A 25827-nucleotide genomic window follows, 5' to 3' on the forward strand; every position below is an offset into this window, starting at 1 on the left:
CATCTAACTGCTAATGATCCCCAAACTTATCACCACCTTTCTTGTTGGCTGTCTCTGTAGAGGCACCAAGGAATTAATTGCTATAGAAACTGAAGTACCTCTTTTCAATTCCTAGTGATGGTCCCTCCAGTTCAAAGGTGCCCACAGACTGCAATGGTCATATATTTTATCACTCTAACAGTACAACCCAAACACTTAAGGATGTGCCACATTGGCTGCTTAGATTGTCAGCACTTTGGGCAGGGCCTGCCTTTTTGTTCTGTATTAGTACAGCACCTAGCACGTTCGGATGCTGGGCCATGACAGGAGCTCATAGGTTCTACTGAAATACACATATTATTATAATAATAATAAGTTATGGCAGGGTAGGGCAGGGGGATATGGCACAGCCCACGCTGTACCTGTTCAATCCAAAAATGGAAAACTTCAAGTGCGCATTTCACCAGCATTAAATTCACCTGAATTAAAGAATAATTTTTCTAATAATCCTTATCCTTTATTTACAAGTTTGCCTATAGTTTACTGCAGGATCATTATGTTTAGAGGAAGACCAGCCCATAGGTGTGGGAACTAGGAGGTGCGGGAGGTGCTGCCGCACCCCCTGGCTTGAAGCGGTTTCCATTATACGTGGGGTTTATAGTTTGGCTCAATGGCTCTCAGCACCCCCCCACTATACAAATTGTTCCAGCACCCCAAACCAATCTATACATTAATATAGATTGTTATTTCCCAATGAAGGAAACAGATAATGGTTAGCACAAGTCATTTGATATGATACCAGGAACGTCCCTGGAAACAATCCAAGAGGACACGGCCAAAGAGTGAGTTAATCTCTTGATTTTGCCATTTCTTTTATTTCAGGTAACAGTGAAGGGTTCTTCAGCATTGACTCGCTGTCTGGAATTATTACAGTTGCCCAGAAACTTGACCAGTCCAAACAAGAGCGGTTAACGCTCATTGTAAAGGCAGAAGATCAAGGGTTCCCCCAACTTAAGGACTCCACTGCAGTCCACATTCACATTAAACCCTCCGACAGCACCCCTCCTAAATTTCCAGAGGTGGAATACATCACAGAGATCAGCGAATCTATTGCTGCTGGCTCTCCTCTTATCCTGGTTTCAGCCACAAGTGTGTCACCTGTCAGCTATGAAATCAAAGAAGGAAATGGGGATGGTGTATTTTCTATGAATTATCAATCAGGCCTTATTTCCACTCAGAAGAACTTAGATTTTGAGCAGGTCTCATCTTACCAGCTGAAAGTCCGAGGCACCAACATGGGAGGAGCATTTACGGACGTAACAGTGCTTATCTACGTCATGGATGAGAACGACAATGCACCTGCCTTTGTTCAGCCTTCCTTCGTCGGCTGGATCAGCGAGAATGCTCCATTGGAAAGCATGGTTATGGATGGAAACAATGCCCCACTGGTAGCACATGCAACAGATGCTGACCAAGATTCGAATGCCTTGCTGGTCTATGAAATTTTAGAACAGGAGGCACTGAAATATTTTAATATAGATCCGAGCATGGGAACGCTGACCACTCGTGCCGACATCAATTATGAGCTCATCCCGGTTTTCTACTTCAACATACATGTCCATGACAAGGGTAATCCCTGTTTATTTGCATCCACGCCTGCCAAGGTCATAGTCCACGTCAAAGATGTGAATGACTCTCCTCCAGTATTTTTAAATGACACTTATGAACTTTCTGTCTTGCTGCCTGCCCACCCAGGCATGGAGCTTTTGGAAGTGCAAGCAGAAGATGCAGATTCGGAGGTGACGTATAGCATAGCGGACGGCAACCTTGACAATGCTTTCTGCATTCACCCACTCACAGGTCTCATCTCTGTGCTTAATGCTACCCTCCTGGGAAGTTATCGTGAGCTCACAGTCAGAGCTGGTGATGGCTTATATAAGAGTACTGCTCTGGTCAGGATAAATTTAACCAAAGCCCAAGTTACTGCCTTAAAATTTGATCAGGACTTGTATACTGCAACAGTGCTGGAGAATTCTACGGATCAAGAGACTCTGATTGTTCTTGGAGTCAGGGGGAATCAGCTAAATGAGCCACTCTTTTTTTCCCTCTTAAATGGCACGGAGAGGTTCAAAATGATCCAGACATCAGGAGTGCTGCAGACCAAGCATGTGGAGTTTGACCGTGAAAGACAGGACATGTACGAGGTTGCTGTGGAAGTAAAGGACAGTAGAAACCCACCCAGGGTATCTCAGGCTACAGTCAAGGTTTATGTGGAGGATGTCAATGACAATCCACCACAGTTTGAGAACATTCCGTATTACACATCAGTTCAAGATGGTACGGAACCGGGTGATGTTGTTTTTCAGGTATCTGCCACTGACAGAGACATAGGAGACAACGGAGCCATTACTTATTCATTAGCAGAGTTCTATGAGTACTTCTGGATTGACCCCTACTTGGGGGATATCTCGCTCAAGAAACCCCTCGATTATCAAGCTTTAAATAAATACACCCTTAAAGTTATTGCTAGAGATATTGGCGAGCCTCCCTTGCATGCTGAAGAAGAGGTTTTAATCACTGTGAGGAACAAATCCAATCCTTTGTTCCAAAGCCTTTACTATACAGTGAAAGTGCCGGAAAATATCCCCCTGTACACACCTATTCTCCACACACAGGCTCGTAGTCCTGAAGGCTTGCGGCTCATCTACAACATCATGGAAGAAGAGTCCCTTAAACTGTTCAACACTGACTTCAAGACCGGTGTCCTTACTGTCACTGGGCAGCTGGACTACGAATCAGAGACAAAACATACATTTACGGTGAGAGCCACGGACACAGCGTTGGGGTCCTTTTCGGAAGCCACGGTGGAAGTGGAGGTGGAGGATATTAACGATAACCCACCTGTATTTTCTCAGATGCTTTACACAGCATCTGTCTCAGAAGGCTTGCCAGCTCAGACCCTTGTTGTCCAGCTCTTTGCTTCTGATAAGGATTCAGGACGAAACAAAGTAATTTCCTATCAGATCTTGGACGACAGTTCAGATGCTACCAAGTCCTTTGATATTGACCCTAACACGGGACAAATCACAACGGCCCACGTGCTGGATCATGAAACAAACCACCAGTTTCTCATGAAAGTAAGAGCTACAGATCACGGAATTCCCCCACTTAGCAGCGAAGCCCTAGTAATCATTGACGTGGCAGACATAAATGACAACCCCCCCGAGTTTAGCCAACCTCAGTATGAAGCCAAGGTGAGCGAAATGGCCACCTGTGGCCATACTGTGATAAAGGTCCAGGCCCTGGACCCTGACAGTGGAGACATCACCAGACTGGAATATGTAATACTCTCAGGCAATGACAAAAGACATTTCACCATCAACAGCACTTCTGGAATAATTTCTATGCTCAACCGCTGTAGAAAGGACCTGGAGTCATCTTACAACCTCAAGGTCTCTGCTTCAGATGGGGTTTTCAAGACCACTGTGCCCGTGTACATCAATACCACCAATGCAAATAAATACAGCCCATCTTTTTGGCAGAATGTGTATGAAGCAGAGCTGGCTGAAAATGCCGAGGTAGGAACCAAGGTGATTGAGCTTCTGGCTATTGACCCAGACGACGGCCCATATGGCAGTATAGATTATACTATCATAAACAAACTTGCCCAGGAGAAGTTCTCCATAGACAATAAAGGCCACATTGCCACGCTGCAGAAGCTGGACCGGGAAAATCCTACCGAGAGAGTCATTGCTATTAAAGTCATGGCAAAGGATGGGGGCGGGAAGGTGGCTTTCTGCACAGTCAAGATAATCCTTACAGATGAGAATGACAACCCGCCTCAGTTCAAAGCCTCTGAATACACCTTGTCCATTCAGTCCAATGTAAGCAAAGGCTCCCCAGTCATTCAGGTCCTGGCTTATGATGCTGATGAAGGCGTGAATGCAGACGTCACCTACTCTGTTGATTCAGTAGAAAGCATTGCGGAGGATCTTGTTGAGATCAGTGCTGCCACTGGGGTTGTTAAAGTCAAAGAGAGCCTCGTTGGGTTAGAAAATAGAGCATTTAACTTCAACGTCAAAGCTGAAGACAGCAGACCCCCTCACTGGAACTCTCATGTCCCAGTGAATCTTCAGATTGTCCCCAGAGAAGTGTCCTTGCCAAGGTTTTCTGAGCCACTGTATACATTCTCAGCATCTGAGGACCTTCCAGAAGGATCAGAAATAGGATCAGTTAAAGCTGTGGCAGAGGAGCCCATCATATACAGCCTGGTGAAGGGAACCACCGCTGAAAGCAATAAGGATGAGGTATTCACACTGGACAAGCAAACAGGGGCTTTAAAAATCAAGAAGGCCATGGATCATGAGAAGACCAAATGGTACCAGATTGACATAATGGCTCACTGCTCACATCAGGGGACCGAGCTGGTCTCATTGGTCTCAGTAAGTATCCAAGTGAAAGATGTCAATGATAATAAACCGGTTTTTGAGGCGGATCCCTATCAGGCTTTTGTCACGGAGAACATGCCATCAGGAACCACAGTAATTCAAGTTACCGCTAATGACCAGGACACAGGGAGCGACGGACAGGTGACCTACAGCCTGGAAGCAGAATCTGGCAACATCAGAGGACTCTTCACCATTGATAGTGAGAGTGGGTGGATCACGACACTGAAAGGGCTGGATTGTGAAGCTCAGGAGACCTACCGTTTTTATGTGGTAGCCACAGACCATGGCAGGAAAGTCCAGCTGTCTTCCCAAACTTTGGTGGAGGTCACCATCTCCGATGAAAACGATAATGCTCCACAGTTCACCTCAGAGGTCTACAAAGGTTCAGTGACTGAGAATGCTGAGCCTGGGCAGGTCATTGCCACGCTCAGAACCACAGATGCTGATATCTCAGAGCAGAACAGACGTGTCACATGTTACATAACTGGTGAGCTGCTATTAATTTTAACTCTTGAGCTGGCAAGAATAATAAGCGTATAATCTTAGGGCCACATTCTGCTACCATTAGTCACACCGACTAGTACCTTATTCTGCAAACGGTCCCATTGCAATACTTATTGCATGCATCATATTAAGTGTTTTCCACCAGGGGTGTTGCAGCAGTCTCAGAGTGAGTCGTAATATTTTGTTTCTCATGGAGGCTGCGATATGTATTTAATTTCTTTAGTCTTGCTTTTCTCTTATAAGCCAGTCTAGCCAGCATACAAATCTGCATATGTACATATACTCTGAATGTATATGTAAAGATACTGTGTGTGTGGGCGCGCGCCTGATATTCTGGTACTGAACACGTTCAGGATGAAGTCAATGAGATCTGTGGGCACTCAGCACTTCCGAGAATCAGTCCTTATATGTCTGTAATTGCATACGCTTACCCAGTGGTTTTAGTTAGCCCATTGTCTGTATCAAATAATGTCCAATATTGTAGTTTCAAACATACTAAAGTTTTTCACTATTAAGAAACAATAAGGAGGTTATTGCACACCCAGAATGGAAGCCAGGCCAATCAAAATTAACCACAGCCTATTAAAAAAAAAAGAGGATTAAAAACTAAAATGTCCATACTTTATTTCGACAAGTAATTGCATGATTTTGTAGTATGTTTTGACTACAAAGGGTCTTTCTCAACAGTGAAACAAATGCCTAAAATTAAAATGTTTGTTCCAGCTCAGATAAAGACCCTTCAGGGTCAAAGCATTTAGCCAGATCATGCTGTAGCCTGTGATCTGTTACAATCTTTTAAAACAGGAGTGTGTCTGTGTTTTCAATCTCTTTTTAGCTGGTTTTTTGAATGCCTGGTTATTTTTAACTCATCTGGCTGAGTATGTTTGGCTGTTTTTGTCAGAACATTTCTGGCTTCTTTAAGATCTGGTTTCAGATTACTTTATGCCCTGGAAAATGCACTTTGATGTTGTTTGGGCTTTATTTATGTTTTCTCTATTTTGAGTTAGGCGGTTCCATATGTAGTTAAAATTTAAGAAACACATGTATTGCCCCAGGGCCTAGCAAAACAACACAGAATGCAATCAAGACGCGCTTATCCTTTAGGGTCCATAGAAAAGAAACCATTCTGATCATTATTTTAGGGGGAGTCCTCTCATGCACTCTTTCCCCCTTCCCCCTTTAACTGAGCCACCTGTTTTTCAGCTAGTGGGGGATATGCATCAGAAGGAAAAGTAGGGGGGAACAGGAGGCAGGGTGTAAGCGGACGCCCATCAAGTGCTGATGAACTGGATCATGTCACACAGCACATGCTATTTTGAAGTAAACGTATAGAAGGGGTTCATCATAAATATGGTAACAAATCTGGGACCTCCTCGGTCTTGGTGGGTGTCACTCTTCTGTAGGCCCAGGCCGCTTTGAACTTCTTAGGGTCAGTGGTGATAGAACTCTGAGCCCACAGCACAAGGCTCTGTGCTGCCTAAGGTCATGGTGAGTCTCACACTGGGAGGCCTGTGGTTTTGTGGCAAGAGGATCTGAGCTCTGTGCCCCCTGCCGCCACAAAGTTCTCAGTGGCCTAGTGAACAACAAAATGACAGCTGAGGAGGCCTAGGTGGCCACTAGATATTTTAAAACACAGAGCAAGTTAAAAATAAAAATGCTAGGGCTTGATTCTCCTGGGGTGCAATGGAGAGAGCCAGTTTGGCTCCCTGCTTCTCAGCCCCCCAACCCCAGTGTAAATGAAAGTTGCCAGGAGGCAACTTGAACTTGTGCCGCTGGCGTACGGTGCTTCATGGCCTGATGTAAGTGAGGAACCTGGTGTAGCCGAGCCTATGCCACTCCCCCCGCCCCTCCACATTGCCTCCCCTCACCAGATACACCCTTCGCCTACACTGGTACAGTTCCAGTGCAGGCCATCAGTTCTTTGCCACCGGAGATTCCCACAATATGGGTGAATTCTCCCAGAGTAGTCATAGGTGCTGGAACTAGGGGTACTACTGCATCCCCTGACTTGAAGTGGTTTCTGTCATATGCAGGGTTTGCAGTTTGGTTCAATGGCTCTCAGCACCCCCATTATACAAACTGTTCCAGCACCCCTGGGGGTAGCTTCTGGCCACTTTAAAGTTCACTTTCTGTCACCTTAGCCGCACAAAGCAAACTTGGCAGACTGGAGAATCTGGCCCGCTAGCCGTTACGCAACCACCTCTGGATTCACTTATTACGTCATTAAAAGTAGCTACGGGAGATCAGTTGCAATGCATCCAACGAAGTGGGTATTCACCCGCGAAAGCTCATGCTCCAATACGTCTGTTAGTCTATAAGGTGCCACAGGACTCTTTGCCGCGTTTACAGTTGCAATAGTACATTTAAAAAAAAAAATCTTTTCTTGCACTGCAATAATGAACAATCAGTGTTTGCATTTCAGTGTGTACGTAGCTTCCAGATCTCTTTAGCCACATATAATTCTATTGTGTTTGGAGATAGAGAGAGATATGGACAGACTTTAGGAAATGGGATACATTGTGTGCTTTCGTGCTGGCTCGTATGTACATCACTGGGACATTTCAAAGCTGTTGAAAACAACCTTTAGAAAACAACTTGTTCCCCCCCGGTAGCTCATGTAATATTTAAGCAAGCCATGACTGACGCATAAGTGGTATTTCCTGGGGCTTAAAGTGCAGCAGGGAGGAGTCAGAGGTCTCAGATGGAGCCAATAGGACATTCCTGCCCATTTCTCCTTACAGCTGCTGCTAACACATGCAAGTTCTGCAGCAGGTTGCATGGAGTGGGTGAGGTGGTACAGGGGAGAAGCAGCATATCCATCCCCAACCCCTGTCCCTTCACACTTTCAGCGCTCGCTGTACACTGTGTTTCCTCACTCTGCCTTCTGTATCTTTCCAGAAGGAGACATGATAGGACAGTTCAGTGTTAAACAGGTTAAGGAAGACTGGAAAATCATTTCCAAGAAGCCTCTTGACAGGGAAGATATAGAGAAATATCTCCTCAAGGTCACAGCCTCCGATGGGAAATTTCAGGCTGTCACGGAAGTGGAGATTTTTGTCCTCGATATCAATGACAACGACCCCGAATGCAAGCAGGTGAGGCGAGGGGGGAAGGCAGTGGAAGTGGAACTGATGACAGAGTTGGCATAAGTTAACGTGGTGCGGACTTGTTGTAACTCTAGTACAGAGCTATCTCCTTATTACTTTGACCGTACTCACCATCTTTTAATTAAGCAACATGGTAACGAGAGGGTCAGACCCAGACTCCAGATGTGTAACGTAGCTGTGGCTTATGACACAAGCAGTATGGCAGATAACATATAGAGGCAAAGGGTGGGGGAAGCTTTCTGGGTAGGGGCATGAAAATGGGCAAGCCATGTATCCCATTAGGCTAAAGGATTTCTATCACAGGGGATAGCTAAGGGGTTTGGCAACAGGACAGAGAGCTTTTCACCTCCAGGTCACTGGTATGAATCAAGCTCACGTTGGGAATGACCAAAAGTTGTTGCTCTCCAAGCAATGTTCAATGGCCTCTGTGAAATGAGTTTGCTGACCTCAGCCCAGTTTCCAATGGGCAGGTTTCCTCATCACAAAAGACACAGAGGCTAATTAACAACCTTGAGGCACTCTCAGCAAAGAGACCAAGGAGCAGACATTGAATTAGCCTCTCCCACCAGAGGTGGTCCCCCTGGCACAGAAACACTGACCAGCCACATGGAGGCACATTGATCTGTGCATAGTGGATTGAGTCCCCAGGCCTATCATTCTACCACTGGTTATGAGCACTGTACTACCCACACCCACACATATATCATAAAATAGATTTCCCTTTATATCAAATGGAAGCAGCAGTGAGACCTGAAGGGGACTGCTGAAGCTGCAGGACCCAATTCACTGGCAAGCCTGATAGCCTCGTGTTTCAGAAAACTCTGCTAAAGGGTCACAAAGACAATAATAACTCACTCAAATCGCCATAGACATGGCTTCCCCATTTCCGTCTGCTTGGAGGAGAGGTGGGAGAAAAGCAGGAGGAGCCTGGACAATGTCAGCCTTCTTCTTACCAGCTCCCCACTCCTTTATTTGAAATCACAACATCTGGCAGTAAAGTTTTGTTATGTTGGCTTGAGCATACACATCCTGCACACAGAATGATGCCAAGCATGTCTGAGGGCACTAACTTCTCTCCTTTCCAGATTCTCTACACAGGGAAAGTCTCTGAAGATGCACTCCCTGGTCTTTTCATTTTGAAAATATCAGCCACTGACTCTGATGTTGGCAGCAATGCGCAGATGACGTATAGTCTGCATGGTCCTGGTGCCGAGGAGTTCAGACTGGACCCACAGACAGGTAAGAGCTGCACCTGCCACATGGCAGTTTGCAGAGACCTGTGGGTTATGTTCTCTTCCCCACCCACTCACTCCGGAGATCAGTTGCAGTTGCAAAGTTGGCTCCCTGGAGCTGCCTGCCCCTTATCTCTTGTTGAATAAACAGAAAAGCCTTTAATTTCAGCTCTGTCAAGGTAGCAGCGAGGGCAAACAGGGAGCCTCCTTCATTTATTGCAGTATCTTTAGAATACTGGTTCTTTTCTGGAGTTAACTAAGCGCTCTCTCCACTGACTTCCTTTAAAAATGTTTGGAGATACCCTGGTGAGGTTTTAGTGCTTGGGGAAGGGGAAGGACTGATATTACAGTCTACAGCCGGGCATAAGAGGAGAAGGTGGGTTTTAGGGGGCAGGGCTGAATGAAGAGACCTGGGTTCCATTCTAAGCTCTAGCAAGGCCTTTCTGCATGACCTTAGGCAAGATTTCATCTCCGTGGGTCTCAGTTTCCCCATCTCTAAAAGAGAGATAATACTTATCTACCTGGGAGTGATTAACTCAATGTTTGCAAAGACGTCTGAGATCCTGCTAGCGAAGTGCAATTTATTACAGCTGAGACACATCATGTGCAAACTTCCCTTGCATAGCGTTCCCTTGCACAGGGCCACTCCTGTGCAAAGGCTGACAGTGATATCGGAATAGCTTGTAGCACTGAGACATGGGCTTTTTCTCACTGCTAACTGGGCTGGAGCTATTTTTTTTAACCCAAGTTTGCTGTCTCCCAAGGCTAGTGCATTGACATAGTGTGTCATATAGCCCTCTTTACCAAAATTCTCTTAGATTGCAGCCATTGCTGTCTCTTATTATTTCACTAGGGGAGCTGACCACTTCTGCACCTCTAGACCGGGAGCAGAAACCTACGTACCATCTTGTCGCCAAGGCAACAGATGGTGGAGGCCGTTCCTGCCAGGCAGATATAACCCTAGTCATAGAGGATGCGAATGACAATGCTCCAAGGTTCTTTCCCAGTCATTGTGCAGTAGCTGTCTTTGATAACACCACAATGAAGACACCCATTGCAGTGGTCTCTGCCAGGGATCTCGACGAAGGTGAGTCAGAACGGGATTTCTAGCCTGAGTTCTTTTACATCATAGATAGAAATTCTCAAAATACAGGGAAGGAATGCCGCAAAGGGCATAGACGGCTGTGACTTGGTGCAAAGGTGTCTGGATCTTTGATCCAATCTTCTCGTTGCTTACACATTCCTGAAGACCTTGAAGACCCTGTAGGAAACTGGATACATGTGTAAACTTCAGAAGATACCAGCTGAGGGCATCTTAGTAGCTTAGAGGTAGCATTATGCACAAACAAGTAAAAGAGTGAAGTTCCAGTCTCGACCGGCCTCTTTCTCATTGGGCCAGTATTTATGGGAGCACCGCAGAGCTGCTGGATGCAAATGTCACCACTGATGGAGAATGGGAGCCAATGACAGTAGTGATGAAGGTTTATAAATGGGGCGGGAGGAAGAGAAGGCGAGGGAAGAGAAATGAAAATGGTCTTTGGGAAGTTGTTTGGATTTTTCTTGTGACCCTGGGTTTCCTGAGCCCTGGATAAGGCTCCTGGAAGAGCTCCTCCGTGAAGGTTTTATTTACAATGGTAGATATGGGAGACTGTGCAATTATGAGGGTGAAAATAAAAATAATTAATTAAAAAAACAGAGATCAACAGCATATCGGAGACAAATATCTGATGGATGGCTGCAGGGATGGGTAAAAGGTTGGATCCATATTGGAATGGTGCACACATGAACTGGGACTTAAATGCAACCAAAAGTCTTTCTCTTGGGTTTAAGTTCATTTGGGTATCCATAAACTATGAAGTCCCGTGATTAATCCAGTCTGCCCCGTTATCGTTCCAGGCTGCAATGCAGAAGTGATCTATTCTCTCACTGACTCAGCTGATGGACACTTTTCAATCGAGGAGACTACTGGGGTAATCCGGCTAGAGAAGCCCCTAAAGGACACTCAGATTTCAGCATTTGAGCTGACAGTTTGTGCAACAGACCGGGGCTCCCCGCGCCCCCTCTCTGCTCTCACCACAGTCACTGTCTCTGTGGTGGATCTGACCGAATACCTGCCAGTTTTCCTGAGCACCGAATATGTGGCCACGGTAACGGAAGACGTGGCCGTGGGCACTGAGGTCCTCAACCTGTCCACGCTGACGAGGGACGGCGCTGACAACACGGAGATCAAGTACGAAATCGTGAATGGGAATGATCAAGGGAAATTCCAAATCAACTCAAACACAGGTAGAAGGTCTAGTTCCACGGCACGTCCTGGCTGGACTGGCAAGGAGACCATCCTAGTCAGTGCCCGTTTTCCTGTTTTGTCTCTGTCTGCCTCATACTGCTTCTCCCTTTCTCCTCCGTATTGTAATTCATGTTTTTTGAATTCCATATGCTCTTTACCTGACTTCCCTCTTTTATTCTAGCCCCTTCTCATGATCCTGAAAACTTTCTTCCCCTCCTCATCCTCCCTTCCACCACCACCCTTATCTTCCTCTGGAGGTCTTTTATTATCGTCTTTGATTCCCATCTCTCTCTCCCCTTCTCTCTCCTTTGATCTTTCTCTCTCTCCTCTCTTATCTTCCCTGCCTTTGTTTAACTTTTTGCATCCCTCTCTCCCCAAGTGTTTTTTTTAATATCGTGTTTCATATTTTAAAATAGCTTCTCTCTTCTTTCCCAGTTTGACAGCTCCCCACCCCTATTCCCCATCCCCTACCCTCAGCCCTGTGCTCTTTCTTGCCCAGATATGGAGTATGATTTGTGAGGCGGGAGGGATATGTAATACTCCACTACCCTAAATACAGACACCAGATTCTCTTAGGGAACAATCCAAAGTCCATTGAAGTCAACAAAAAGACCCCTATTGACTTCAGTGGGCTTTGGATCAGGCTTCTGGGGGATGATGCATGAACAGAAAACAGAGTGTGGAGATTTTTCCATTGTGAATGCTCAGGATGGTTTTGTTCCCTTGTTGTTTGGTTCTGGAGGAAAAACACTCCACCCTGACCCGACAAGGAATCTGACAGGGCAGAGAGTGCTACAATAGGTGATTTTATTAGGTAGCTATTCAACAAGCATGGATAAAAATGGAATTATTACTCACGGAGCAGGTGCTGAGTCAGCCCTGATGAGCTAGCGTAATGTGCCATATTGTTTACTCAAAGAGATGATAAAGGCTGCCTATTGCAAGAACAATGTCAGATTCCCTGAGATAGCCACTTTGATGTGACAATGGAGGCCTTCAGCCCTTCACTAGATCATCCCAATCCAAGATGCTGTCTTTATCGTCCCAGCCCCAACACTCTCGCTAACTTTTCCACAAAGATCACTTCTTCAGAACGTCCATCCTAATAGAATTGGAGCAGAGTAATTCCCAGAGAAAGGCTAACATGGGATTTTAGTCATAATCTCATGATGACTTGATTCGAGTACATGGCAACATTCTGTCTCCCTCTTTGCTTTCATGTAGACCTCAGTTTCTCGCCAATACCCTGAGATATGCCCTACCCTTCTGCTTATATACCCACAGACAAACCCAGACACTCATGCCACCACTTTCAAAGGAGACAGCTAGTGATCTCCAGCGGATACCTATCTGTTGATTGTCTCTCATACGTCCACATAGGCTTCAACAAGAACCTTTCTTTCCTGCACTTGGCACTTTTGATTGAATACCTATCTTATTCTGGTTTCACCAGAACCTAACTCATCACTTTATGTATCTTTCTACTTTACTGCAAGATGCTATTGGTTTATATTGTCCCCGATTTGATCTTTTCCACATATGAATCCAGAAGCCGTTACGCAGTGGAAGGATATTTTACTTCTTCAAGCATTCGACAGCAGAGTTGGGCTAGTTATAAAAAGAGTCTGTCTGATTAGAGCTTGTTTTATGTGAAGTCACAATGTTTAGTGGCCTGGTTTGATGGAATATTGCTGTAGCCACCATGGCTTTAGCTGCTGCTGGTTAGCCAATTTCCTCCTTGATTGATCTGGGGGTCTCTGTAAGACATTACATGTCCTGCGTTCAAAGCATCTCCTGTCTTTGCTGTCTGTACACATATACAGGTATCTTGTACGTTAGCGGGAGCCTGGATTTTGAAGTGAGCCACGAGTATTACTTATCTGTTGAAGGCACAAGGAAGGGTTCTGCGTCTCTCAGTGACATCACCATGGTGGTGATTAATATCACTGACATAAATGATCATATGCCAAAGTTCACCCAGGATCCTTATGTCACTGAAATCCGCGAGGATGCAGCTGTTGGGGAAACTATCCTTACGGTAAGACAGAACGGAACGACTCTTACTTAGCAGCCTAAAGGATGGCTCCTGGCTGAAGCCAGGTACCCACCCACATTCTCATTCACATTGTGGTAGAGACTAGAGGCCTTAGTCAGGGATTGATGCTGCACACAGAATGATTAGAGGATCCCCGCCCCACAGAGCTTACAGGCTAAATGTATTACCAGAGACAATAGGTGGATCCAGAAAGTGGGGGGCCAGCGATGGAAAGAACAAGGCAACAGTGAAACTGTTACAACAGGGTGAAAAGCAGTGGTCCCAGCACACCAGCTGCCAGGTCATTGTTGAGTGTTTTGTAGGCACCATGGCAGAGGTGAGTTTTAAGGAGGGACTTACGAGGAGAGGCTGAGGGAACTAGACTTATTTAGTCTGCAGAAGAGAAGAGTGAGGGGAGATTTGATAGCAGCCTTCAACTACTTGAAGGGGATTCGAAAGAGGATGGAGCTAGGCTGTTCTCAGTGGTGGCAGACGACAGAACAAGGAGCAATGGTCTCAAGTTGCAGTGGGGGAGGTCAAGGTTGGATATTAGGAAACACTATTTCACTCGGAGGGTGTTGAAGCGCTTGAATGCGCTCCCTAGGGAGCTGTTGGAATCTCCATCCTGAGAGGTTTTTAAGGCCCAGCTTGACAAAGCCCTGGCTGGGATGATTTAGTTGGTGTTGGTCCTGCTTTGAGCAGGGGGTTGGACTAGATGACCCCCCTGAGGTCTCTTCCAACCCTAATCATCTATGTTTCTATGATTTGAAGGAAGACAGCAGAATGGCCTTGCAGAGTTTTCTCTGTTCCTACCCTGGGCTTCTGCGAGGTACTCTCAAAAGCAACAGTCCGTCTTCCCCTGTCATGCCTTAGTCAGAACCTCCCACCCTCAAACAACCAGCAAGACATTGCCTCTTAGACAGGAGACATTTGTTCAGGAGCCCCCCTCTTATCGCTCCCCCAATAGGTGTCAGCTGATGATCTGGATGGGGCGATGAACAATCAGATCACATACTCTATTGTGGGAGGGAACCTACTGGAGCACTTCACCATCCATCCCAAGAGCGGACAGATCTGTATTGCCAAGCACCTGGACCGGGAGGAGGTGAGTTGCAGTCCCAAGATAAGGTCCACCTAAGGCTTGATGCTGCAGATGGGCGAGTTAGAAAACAATGTTACGTCACACCTCCAGGAGAAGGCTGAAAATGACTGGGGAAGCACACAGTGCTCATCTCTCTGCCGGGTTTTGAAGGATCCATTTAAAACATTGCACTCAGCAGGCCAGGGTAATCAGCTGCCATGCACACGAATCCTTTGGACCCACAGATATTGCCAAAGGGTCAGGAACACATGCTTTGGGGTCTGGACTAGAGCAGAGATACTGTGGTGTAATGGTTAGAGCACTGGACTGGGAGTCAGGAGATCAGGATTCTCTTCCTGGCGAGGCCAATAGCCTCCTGTGCGATCCTCGGCCAGTCAGTTCCCATCTCTGTGACTGAGTTTGTCCACTTGCAAACAGGAGACAATTATATTTACTTTCTTGGTGAAGTACTTTGAGACATATGGATGGAAAGCTCCAGAGAAGGGCTAAGTGTGATTATCATTATACTGCCCATTACCTTGTGCTCTTTAAGAAGCCTGCATGTGGGGAGAATAAAACATCTGGACACGAATCCCAGGCTTCTTTCCACTTCTCCCAATAATCAATGCATGCCGAACACCTTCTAGGTTCCCAGCTATTCCCTGACGGTCCGAGCCACAGACAGCGGCCAGCCTGCACTGTTCAGCGACGTTGCAGTGCGCATCCAGGTGACGGATGTCAACGACAACCCGCCCAGGTTCTTCCAGCTCAATTACAGCGTGGTGGTGCAGGTAAGGCAGAGCCTCTGCGCAGCGGAGACACTGTGTTGCCTCTCTTTCATAGATTCAGAGATATTAAGGTCAGAAGGGACCATTATGATCATCTAGTCTGACCTCCTGCACAATGCAGGCCACAGAATCTCACCCACCCACTCCTGCAATAAACCTGTCACCTATGTCTGAGCTATTGAAGTCCTCAAATCGTGGTTTAAAGACTTCAAGGAGCAGAGAATCCTCCAGCAAGTGACCCGTGCCCCATGCTACAGAGGAAGGCAAAAAAAAAACACCAGGGCCTCTTCCAATCTGCCCTGGAGGAAAATTCCTTCCCGACCCCAAATATGGCGATCAGCTGAACCCTGAGCATATGGGCAAGAGTCACCAGCCAGATACCCAGGAAAGAATTCTCGGTAGTAACTCAGGTCCCACCCCATCTAACATCCCATCACAGGCCATTGGGCCTATTTACCATGAATAGTTAAAGATCAATTAATTGCCAAAATCATGTTATCCCATCATACCATCTCCTCCGTAAACTTATCGAGTTTAATCTTAAAGCCAGATAGGTCTCTTTTCCCCGCTGCTTCCGTTGGAAGGCTATTCCAGAACTTCACTCCTCCGATGGTTAGAAACCTTCATCTAATTTCAAGTCTAAACTTCCCGATGGCCAGTTTATATCCATTTGTTCTTGTGTCCACATTGATACTGAGCTTAAATAATTCCTCTCCCTCTCCGGTATTTATCCCTCTGATATATTTATAGAGAGCAATCATATCTCCCCTCAACCTTCTTTTGGTTAGGCTAAACAAGCCAAGCTCCTTGAGTCTCCTTTCATAAGACAGGTTTTCCATTCCTTGGATCATCCTAGTAGCCCTTCTCTGTACCTGTTCCTGTTTGAATTCATCCTTCTTAAACATGGGAGACTAGAACTGCACACAATATTCCAGGTGAGGTCTCACCAGTGCCTTTTATAATGGTACTAACACCTCCTTATCCCTACTGGAAATACCTCGCCAGATGCATCCCAAGACTGCATTCGCTTTTTTCACTGCCATATCACATTGGCGACTCATAGTCATCCTGTGATCAACCAATACTCCAAGGTCCTTCTCCTCCTCCATTACTTCTAATTGATGCGTCCCCAGTTTATAACTAAAATTCTTGTTATTAATCCCTAAATGCATGACCTTACACTTCTCACTATTAAATTTCATCCTATTACTATTACTCCAGTTTACAAGGTCATCCAGATCCTCCTGTATGATATCCTGGTCTCTCTCTAAATTGGCAATACCTCCCAGCTTTCTATCATCTGCAAACTTTATTTGCACACTCCCACTTTTTGTGCCGAGGTCAGTAATAAAAAGATTAAATAAGATTGGTCCCAAAACCGATCCCTGAGGAACTCCACTGATAACCTCCCTCCAGCCTGACGGTTCACCTTTCAGTATGACCCACTGTAGTCTCCCTTTTAACCAATTCCTTATCCACCTTTCAATTTTCATATTGATCCCCATCTTTTCCAATTTAACTAATAATTCCCCATGTGGCACGGTATCAAACACCTTACTGAAATCTAGGTAAATTAGATCCACTGCATTTCCTTTGTCTAAAAAATCTGTTACTTTCTCAAAGAAGGAGATCAGGTTGGTTTGGCACGATCTACCTTTTGTAAAACCATGTTGTATTTCATTTCAGGATACCCAAGGGACCCCCCATGAATTACACCAGGGTTGGGAGGGGGCAGTTAGCTGTGAAGGGAGATTCTGCTTTGTGTTTGTGACAAGCAATGAACTAATAGCACTGTCTAGAGGCAGATATGTTACCAGCAGGTGCTATTCACCACCCCCCTTCCACTACACCTGCAAGCACCTTGTGCCCTTTCAGTACTGAGCCTCAAAGCCCTGAGGTCCTGACCTACAGCACCCTCCTCCCTGCCCTCTTTGGTCTACATGGCATCTCCAGGGACGTAGGAAGGGACCAGTCCCTGCATTTCTTCCTGGTCCTCCTGCAGGCTGTGCCCTCCCGCGCCACTACACCCATAATCTGGTCACATATAATGATGAAGGCAGCTTCTTGCCATAGGTAACCTGGATTCCCTGGTTAAAAACTGTCCAGGGCTTTGGGTAATTTGGGGTGTTTGGTGACGGGTGTAATAGGAACAGTTTAAGAGCTACAAGCATGATTTGTGGTCTGGCGAACCGGCCTGACAATAAGGGATGTAAAGAAGCTCAGTCTATTTAGTTATCAAAGAGAAGGTTAAGAGGCAATTTAATCATGGCTTATAAATACCTACTCAGGCACAAGACATCAGATAGTAGAGGGCTCCTTAATCTTTCTGACAAAGGCACCGCAAAAGCCAATGGCTGGAAGTTGTAGCTATAGATTATTAATTAATTATTTTGATTACTTAAGAATTCCCAGTTATCATTTTGAGGTTTGACAGGTTCTTGTTCTACGATCAGGCTCATTATTCATTCATTCTCTCTCTCTCTCTCGTTACTGCAGTTGCAAACACTCCAACTCGGTAAAGTGGATAGAGGTACTACAAAGTTGAAGTCAGCAAAGTTCAAACAGGAAATACAATGTACATTTTTTAACAGTGAGGGTAATTAACCATTGGACCCTTACTGAGAGATGCCATAAATGCTCCGTTACTTGGAGTCTTTAAATCAAGAAGGTAGTTTTAGCCATTGGTTGTTGAGATAGATGCAGGAATGCCTGGGGTGAAATCTATGGCCTGGGTTATGCGGGAGGACAAAGTCAATGAGCACAGTGGTCCCTGAAGGCTCTACAGCAGTGGTGGGCAGCCTGCGGCCCATCAGGGTAATCCACTGGCGGGCCACGAGACAGTTTGTTTCCACTGAGCATCCGCAGGCACGGCCGCCTGCAGCTCCCAGGGGCCGGGAACGGTGAACTGCGGCCACTGCGAGCTGTGGACGGCCATGCCTGCGGACAGTCAATGTAAACCAACTGTCTTGCGGCCCACCAGCGGATTACCCTGATGTGCTGCACATGGGCTGCAGGTTGCCCACCACTGCTTTACAGCCTATTAAACCTACCCAACTGACTCCATGAAAACCTTGAGAGCTGCCCAACCCTGGGCTGTCGGAGAGGCTAAGAGAGCCAACGCTGAGTGAGAAGATTCACACAAAGGGCCAAACCAGTGAAAGCCCAGGGAAAGTTTTAATTCCTCAGGAGGCAGGGGAGGTTTCTACCTCCTCCCAAAGTTGCAAGGAACAACAGCAAGTCAGAGAGTTAAATGGATTTTCAGCAGTTAGCTGCAGCCTTGCGTCCAGCCCTGCTCACTGTTCTTCCCACAGGACAAGTGGAGTTGTAGTTACAGGAGTTGCAGTAACAGTTATTTGAAGTTATTTGCTGGCTGTTTCCCCTTATGTTTCCATAGACGTCTGCTGACATCAGCACAACCACCCTGTGCCTTTTCGGTGCCAGGATCAAACAGCAGCCCTAGAGGCAGAGAAATTCCACCCTTATCTGGGCCAGGTGTCTTCCCTCGCTTTGCTCAACCCCTTTTTTCCCATATTTCAGGAGATAGCCCCAGTTGGCACAAGTGTCCTGCAGCTGATTATGAGCGACAGAGACTCCCCTGAGAACGGGCCGCCATATTCATTCCAGATCACCGAGGGAAACGATGGGAAAGCCTTTGATGTCACCCAGGACGGTCTGCTGGTGACCTCATCTGTTCTGGATAGAAGAACGAAAGAGCAGTACCTCCTACAGGTCCAGGTAGATCCTGCCTTACCCCTTTGGGATATGAATTCACCGAGGCCAGTACAGTAACAATGGAGGAAATTGGGAAATTTGGGAAGTTATACCCAAAAGCCCAGACAGAAGCAACTCCAGTCTTTGGGAAGTTTGGATCCAGATCCAAATTTTGAAGCCTGGATCCATCTGTAGAGCTCACTTCCCAAGAGCTGTGTCTGCACAAAACTGGGGCCAGCTTTTCCAGCAATAAAACCTGCTGGTATAGTCATGGGAACCTCTGTGGCGCAACTGAGCCTGTATGGTGCGTTCCCCGATATAGTTCTAGTGACCTTCCACTTCAGGAGAGACTCGCGTCTGTTCCTGAAAGCTTCACCTAAGTACTCCAACAAGGAGCTCTTCCCTTTTATTCATGCTCGCATCAGGTCAACAAATTAGGGCAAAATAGCTTGTTTTCAGCCTGAACTGGTTTTCCTGGGGGAACAAATCAACAGGGTCAGGACATTATTTTTTTATTGGCAAGTTAAAACGCCGGAGCAGGCCTTACCCCCACAGCTCTGCCAGTGCACCTCAGCCCTGTGCTGCAACGCTCACGCTGTTCTAACGCTGGGCTCAACACCCAGCTCCCCCAGTGCCTCCTGCCATGCTACTTCCGGAGCTCTGCTGAGCCCAAAATGACAGTTTTTCCAAACTACATGGAGGTGTTGTGATGCACACAAATTTAGGGATTCAGATGAGATCCGTCAAAATCGTATTGCTTGGTAAATAATGAAGAATATAAGCCACAGTCTCCAGAGATGCACTGATCTGCTGTTCCACCCGTAGAATGAGAAGAGGTAAAAAGATTAGAGAGCGTAATCAGGCTCCTACTGAAATCAGTAGCAAAGATCTCATTGGCTCACTGGTGAAGAACCAGAGCCTAGGACTATATATAGCGTGAAGAAAGGAGGATTTAGAGGTGACGTGAGAAAGAAATATGAAGTATTGTAGCCATGTTGGTCCCAGGATATTGGAGACACAGTCCTGGACTGTAGAGGAGCTCTGTGTCGCTCAAACGCTTGTCTCTTTCACCAACAGAAGTTGGTCCAATATAAGACATTACCTCACCCACCTTCTCTCTCTAATGAAATATGACAGAATGGATGCTTCAGAGACAGTAACTCAGAACCTCCTATTTACTAGGTGTAGGGATCACCCAAAGAAAGCAAAAGAAACTAAATTTAACAGGGATCAAAGAAAATGCTATTTTTTTACACAATGAGTAATTAACCACTAGGACTCACCACCTTCAGGTAGCACTGAGGCAAAACAAAGACAAGATTCAGAAAAGAATTAGACATTGATATGACTAAGTCATCCACAAGTATAGTCAATGGGCTAAAAACATAGAAGGGATCTAAATCTTCCATAATAATGGATACCTAAAGAGATAAGTATTATTATTAATAACATAAGGCCCAACCACTAACTGCCTGAGGTTAGAAAGAAACATGTCCTATGATACAGTTGTGCACTTAATATGGACGTACCATGGCTGCGGTTGCGCAGACAACCGCAGTGATTTTGCCCAGAACTTAGGCACTCAAATGCACACGTGTTTCTGCATGCACAGTTCTAAAAATCTGGATTGGCATTTAGATTTGTTGGAAGATTGGTAGCCATACCTGCTTTATTCTGCTGATAATGGTGCACTCAGGAACCTGGCAAATGACTTAGAATATCAAGAGTTGGAAGGGACCTTAGGAGGTCATCTAGTCCAACCCCCTGCTCAAAGCGGGGCCAATCCCCGATTTTTGCCCCAGATCTCTAAATGACCCCCTCAAGGATGGAGCTCAAACCCGGGGTTTAGCAGGCCAATGCTCAGACCACTGAGCTATCCCTCCTTCACAGGAAGGAGGCTACAGGAGTGAGTACAGGATTGCTTTTGTGAAAATGGAGCAGCTGCAAGTCTGCCTCTGGGGCTGCTGCATTCCCACACATTCCAGCAGCATTATTTTGGAGATCCTATTAGGCGGTGACTTGCAGTCAATGTTCCTGTAGGGAATTTTTTTCCTGGCCTTCGAAAGCCAGGCTGCTGCACCATCCGCTTCTCCAAAGAACCATCACTGAAGAGCCAATTAAACCCCAAGAAATCAGAATCACCTAGGCATGTTCTCTGCCGACGAGTTCCACTCTGAATGCGAATGAATGCACCATGTTAACGCTGTTAGTGATCCACCTCCCTCAGCAGCCTGCAGGCTCCTGTTTTTTTCATGGGGAGGCCTAGTCTGAGTCTCTCTCTTGGAAGGCGCTGTTTCAATCCTACCTGTCCACCTTCCCGAGAGCTGCAATCACAAAGGCCATCTCCTGGCACTGCCCTGCCATTGCTGCCCTGCTGCTCTTTCTCCTCCTTCATCCCACAGCCACAGCTCGTGCTCTTCCAGCTCCCGCACGCAGGAAGTGAGAGGTACTCTACCTCAATGCGTCCTTCTGCGCCCATCTGCTGGGGAGCGGGGAAGAGACGCTCTTCCCACACGTGGCTGTAACAGGTCCTTTTGTTTTCCTTGACAGGTCTCGGACAGCGGCATCCCTCCTCTTTCGTCCTCTGCCTTTGTAAACATCCAGGTGAGCGAGCCCAGCCAATATGCTCCCTCAGCGTTGCCCCTGGAGGTTTTCATCACTACTAATGAGAGCGCCTTCCGAGGCGGTGTTCTCGGCAAGATCCATGCCACAGATCGAGACCCCCATGACACCCTGGTGTACACCTTGGCAGCAGAAGTGCCCCAAGAGGGGCACTTCTCAGTGGGGGCAACGGATGGCAAAATAATCGCTGGTGAGAAGCTTCCCCATGGCCACTACGCCCTGAATGTGACGGTCAGCGACGGCACGTTCAAAACCACCACCACCGTCAACGTCCATGTGTGGTGCTTCAGCCAGGAGGCCCTGGACAAGGCCGTGGTGTTACACTTCCAGCACCTCTCCCCCGAGGAGTTTGTGGGTGACCACTGGCGCAACTTGCAAAGGTTTCTGGGAAACATCTTGGTCATAAGACGTCAGAACATCCACATGGCCAGCCTACAGCCCGCGGTAGCCTCTAACGGCGTGGAGCTCCTCTTGGCCGTCGGAGAGTCCCCTGGTGCCTTCTACGAGCCCCGTGTCCTAGCAAACAAGATTTCTCTGTCGGCTGGGGAGATGGACCAGCAGGTGGGGCTCCAGCTGAAGAAGGCCATTCATGTGCCATGTCATGGGCCAGCTTGTGCCCGGCGTGTCTGCAAGGAGACAATTCAGCTGGACCCGGGCATGGTGTCCACCTACAGCACTGCCCGACTCAGCGTTCTCACACCCCGGCACAGCTTGGAGCAAATTTGTTCTTGCAATGGTGAGAAATCCTCCTTATTGCTCTTGAATTCTCCCCCTTGGGAAAGCCATGCCAGTCTCTAGTGTGTGGGATTATCCCTTCAGTACATCGTGAAACTCAGGGAGTTCTCATGCAATTACACTGTTCCAGTAACTGGCCATTCTGGCTTCGCTTTCAGAGCCAGACCTAGCGTCCTTGAGCTTTAAATTCCATCTAGCCTGTAGGAAGAATTCCACTGGATAATGCTAAGCTCCTATCCTGTGTCATTAAATAATAACAGGATCTCTGTTGCCCATGATGAGAGTAAAGTCACTCATATGTGGAGCAAAATGGTCTGGGCTGTTCGGGTAGAGCTTCGATCCTTGGGTTCCTGTGCTTTGGTCCTGTGCCCAGCAAAACACAGACGAGTTAAAAGTGGTGAATTCAAATCAAACCAAAAAATTTGTATTCATATTTTAAGTACAGTAGCTTCCACTTAACAGCAACCCGGCTGTGGTAGGAAGAGGGCCTGCAACGTGAGGCCTTGTATTAGAGGCCTGGTATGAGGTCTGAGACTAAAGTAATGATCAAAACATCTACATTCATCATGCTGTCATCCTGACCTATCTTTAGGATGGGTCAGTGTGTTCCTGTTCTGTTTGGGGAATGTGCCGGTATCGAACTGTTCTGGTACCACCTTTCTGGAATGTATTTGCATATATGTTCTTATCCCTCGCATTACTTAGGAATGTGTGTTTCTGCAATATCAACCCTGTTCTTGCCAGATTGTGTGAGCAGGACCTGCCTCTTGCTCACAACTTAACTTTGCTTTATATTAGCAAGTTTTGACCATGACTTTCGCCCAGGCCTCATGCCTCATACCAGGCCTCTAATGCAAGGCCTTATGTTTCAGGCCCTCTTCCTACTACACCGGCTATTGACAACTTCCTGTTAACAGCAACATTTTGCCAGGCTCCAATCCCGTCCCACTGACTTTCATGTTAATGGGATTCAGGTACTTGCCGCTTATTACCAATGGTTTTCAGAAGCACGGCCCCAGCGGCAGCCCCGGGTTGGGAGGGAAGCTGCAGCCGGGGAATGAAGTGCTGGGACCTGCCTTCTCTGGCGGCAACCCTGCAAACCTGCCTGCGGATGATGCTCAGCCTGTCCCGTTGCTTCCTTCTGGGACTGGAGCCCGGCAAACCTGCTGGCACAGGGGCTTTGGGCTGGGAGGGAGGCTGTTGGCAGGGTAGATGCCTCTCCGGGCTGTGCCCTGTTGGGGAACTACACACAGGGAGAGAAGTGCTGGGGCATGCTGAACCCCAAAGAGTGCAGGGAGAGGCACTGTACAGCCCCAGGGGTCCCCAGCGCCTCAGTTCCCCATAGAAAGGCCCAGCATCTGGGCTGCAGCCGGGAAGGCATGTCCCAGTGCTTCTGTCCTAGCTGTAGCCCTGCAAACCTGCCTTCTGCTTATTAGTAACTGCTGGGTAATAGCACTTTCTGCTGGTGACCGAAGGGTTTCTAATAAGTGGAATCTTCTGTATTTCCACATAGCCCAAGGAATAGCAGCAGCTGGCAGGTTGGGAATGAGCTGTCCTGGCAAAGCTGTTTGCAGCCCCCTAACAGGAACGTCCGGGATGCTGCAGGACAGGATCGAGCTGCACAGGCAGAGCCACATGTTGTAGGTCAGGAATATCAAGAGATGCTGCATTGGTAGCGTTAGTGAAGACTCAGGACAGGAATAGGAGGGCTGCTGCAGATCAGGACTGGGCTGCAGGGTCATTATGGTGGAAGAGCCGTTGGGGAGACTCAAAATGTGAATAGCCAGGGGGCATTGCAGGTCCTCACGAGCTTCACTGGCAGAGCTATGTAGAGACTCGGGGCAGCAAGGACTCCTGCAAGTCAGGCTAGAATTACAGTGGCTGAAATGTGGGAAAACACAGGGCTGGGGAAAGCACTGGATGCCGTAGGTTAAACACAATCAATTTCAGACTGTTTTCAGATGACCTGGTTATATTTCTAGGCACTGCTGTGAGATTCAGTGGACACAGCTACATCTGGTACCATCACCAGGAGAGAGGGGACTGGCAGATGCAGTTCCGCCTGAAAACCCACCAGCTGCATGGTGTTCTGCTCTTCATCAATGGGACCAACACTGCTGTTCTGGAGGTAGGGTTTGCAATAGCTAAGGATGTATTTCTGCATTAAGGAACAATTCCACTGATTGTGCACTGGGAAATATAGCCAAAGGAAGGAACAGACTGAACAAAGAAATACTCACCTATGTGTAGGTGTAAGCCATTCTAAAACACCATGTGGGGAAGACCTGTTGGTAACCTGGGTACTGTGCAACTTGGTATGTTCACCTAGGCGGGCGACACGTGATTACAGCATGACACGTTGTGAATACAGCATGACTGCTAGAGAGGGGCTTTTTGCACCCACGGATTGTGCACACAGCCAGTCTGTACTAAAGCAGCCTAGTGCTACTACGTCTCTTCCTTTACCCCGCCTGGTTTGTTTCATCCTTGTGTTACATCATGTCCATTTGACTGGAGGCTCATTGGAGCAAGGGCTGTTACATACCGGGTGGGGTTTTCAAAAACACTCTGTCCCTGTTGAGCCAATGGGAAAATTCCCACCAATTTGAACAAAAGCAAAAGTGAAGCTGATGCTGAGCATCTGTGGAAACGTCACCTGAGACGTTCGTACAGCACCAGGTACAGCGCGGTCCCGACCTCAAGGCTGCCGCGCTACCTGGTAATAGTCTTAGCAGCACAGGAGACAGTTGAGGGATGCCAGACAATAGAGTTCCCATGTACCTACAGGAGTCACTCAGGGAGCACCAGGAGCCAGATTCCCAGCTGGTACAAACTGACATGGCTCCACTGACTTCAGCGGAGCTGAATGGACTCATACCTGCGGAGGATCTGGTCCATGGTACCTACAGCCTCACAAGGACCTGTGAACATGGTGTTTCCACCAACCCACAAGCTTGTTAGTGAGCAACCCAACCCCATTTACCCACCAGGGAATTAGTCAGCAACCCTTAAACATGGTGTCACTCATTAACGTACCACAGGAAACAACAGCGGCTGCTTCTACTTTCCTCAGCGGCTGAGCTGGGCTGAGCACGGATCCAGTGGCCACCCGAAAAGATACAGAGAAGGTGTCTGGATGGCCACCAATGGATTAAAGCCTCTTTGTTTTCATGGAGGGCGGGAGGGGAGAAGGTGGGGACAGAAGTCTTATAAAATGGCAACTCACATCACTTACTATTTCATGAACGATCCAGGCAACTTTAGCCAGTGAGATGCGGGAGAACCAATTCAAGCTTAA

At 47.2% G+C, this 25827-nt stretch overlaps 1 protein-coding gene across 4 annotated transcripts in view; it reads left to right on the plus strand.

Moving 5' to 3' along the window:
- Positions 1 to 25827, plus strand: part of FAT2 (FAT atypical cadherin 2) — an 83787-nt gene that overhangs the window by 43311 nt on the left and 14649 nt on the right. For 3 of the 4 annotated variants that reach the window (XM_073355298.2, XM_073355301.2, XM_073355300.2), the window contains exons 10-20: positions 862 to 4914; positions 7830 to 8026; positions 9124 to 9277; positions 10124 to 10357; positions 11167 to 11556; positions 13381 to 13595; positions 14560 to 14697; positions 15321 to 15464; positions 18999 to 19196; positions 21723 to 22530; positions 24512 to 24657. In XM_073355298.2, coding sequence (XP_073211399.2) covers positions 862 to 4914; positions 7830 to 8026; positions 9124 to 9277; positions 10124 to 10357; positions 11167 to 11556; positions 13381 to 13595; positions 14560 to 14697; positions 15321 to 15464; positions 18999 to 19196; positions 21723 to 22530; positions 24512 to 24657 — 6677 coding nt within the window. Of the gene's footprint in view, positions 1 to 861; positions 4915 to 7829; positions 8027 to 9123; positions 9278 to 10123; positions 10358 to 11166; positions 11557 to 13380; positions 13596 to 14559; positions 14698 to 15320; positions 15465 to 18998; positions 19197 to 21722; positions 22531 to 23401; positions 23504 to 24511; positions 24658 to 25827 lie in introns of those variants that run through there. The other variant, XM_073355302.2, reaches the window with a different exon arrangement.

Source organism: Lepidochelys kempii, chromosome 8, assembly GCF_965140285.1.
Source record: "Lepidochelys kempii isolate rLepKem1 chromosome 8, rLepKem1.hap1, whole genome shotgun sequence".
Classification (NCBI taxonomy): domain Eukaryota; kingdom Metazoa; phylum Chordata; order Testudines; family Cheloniidae; genus Lepidochelys; species Lepidochelys kempii.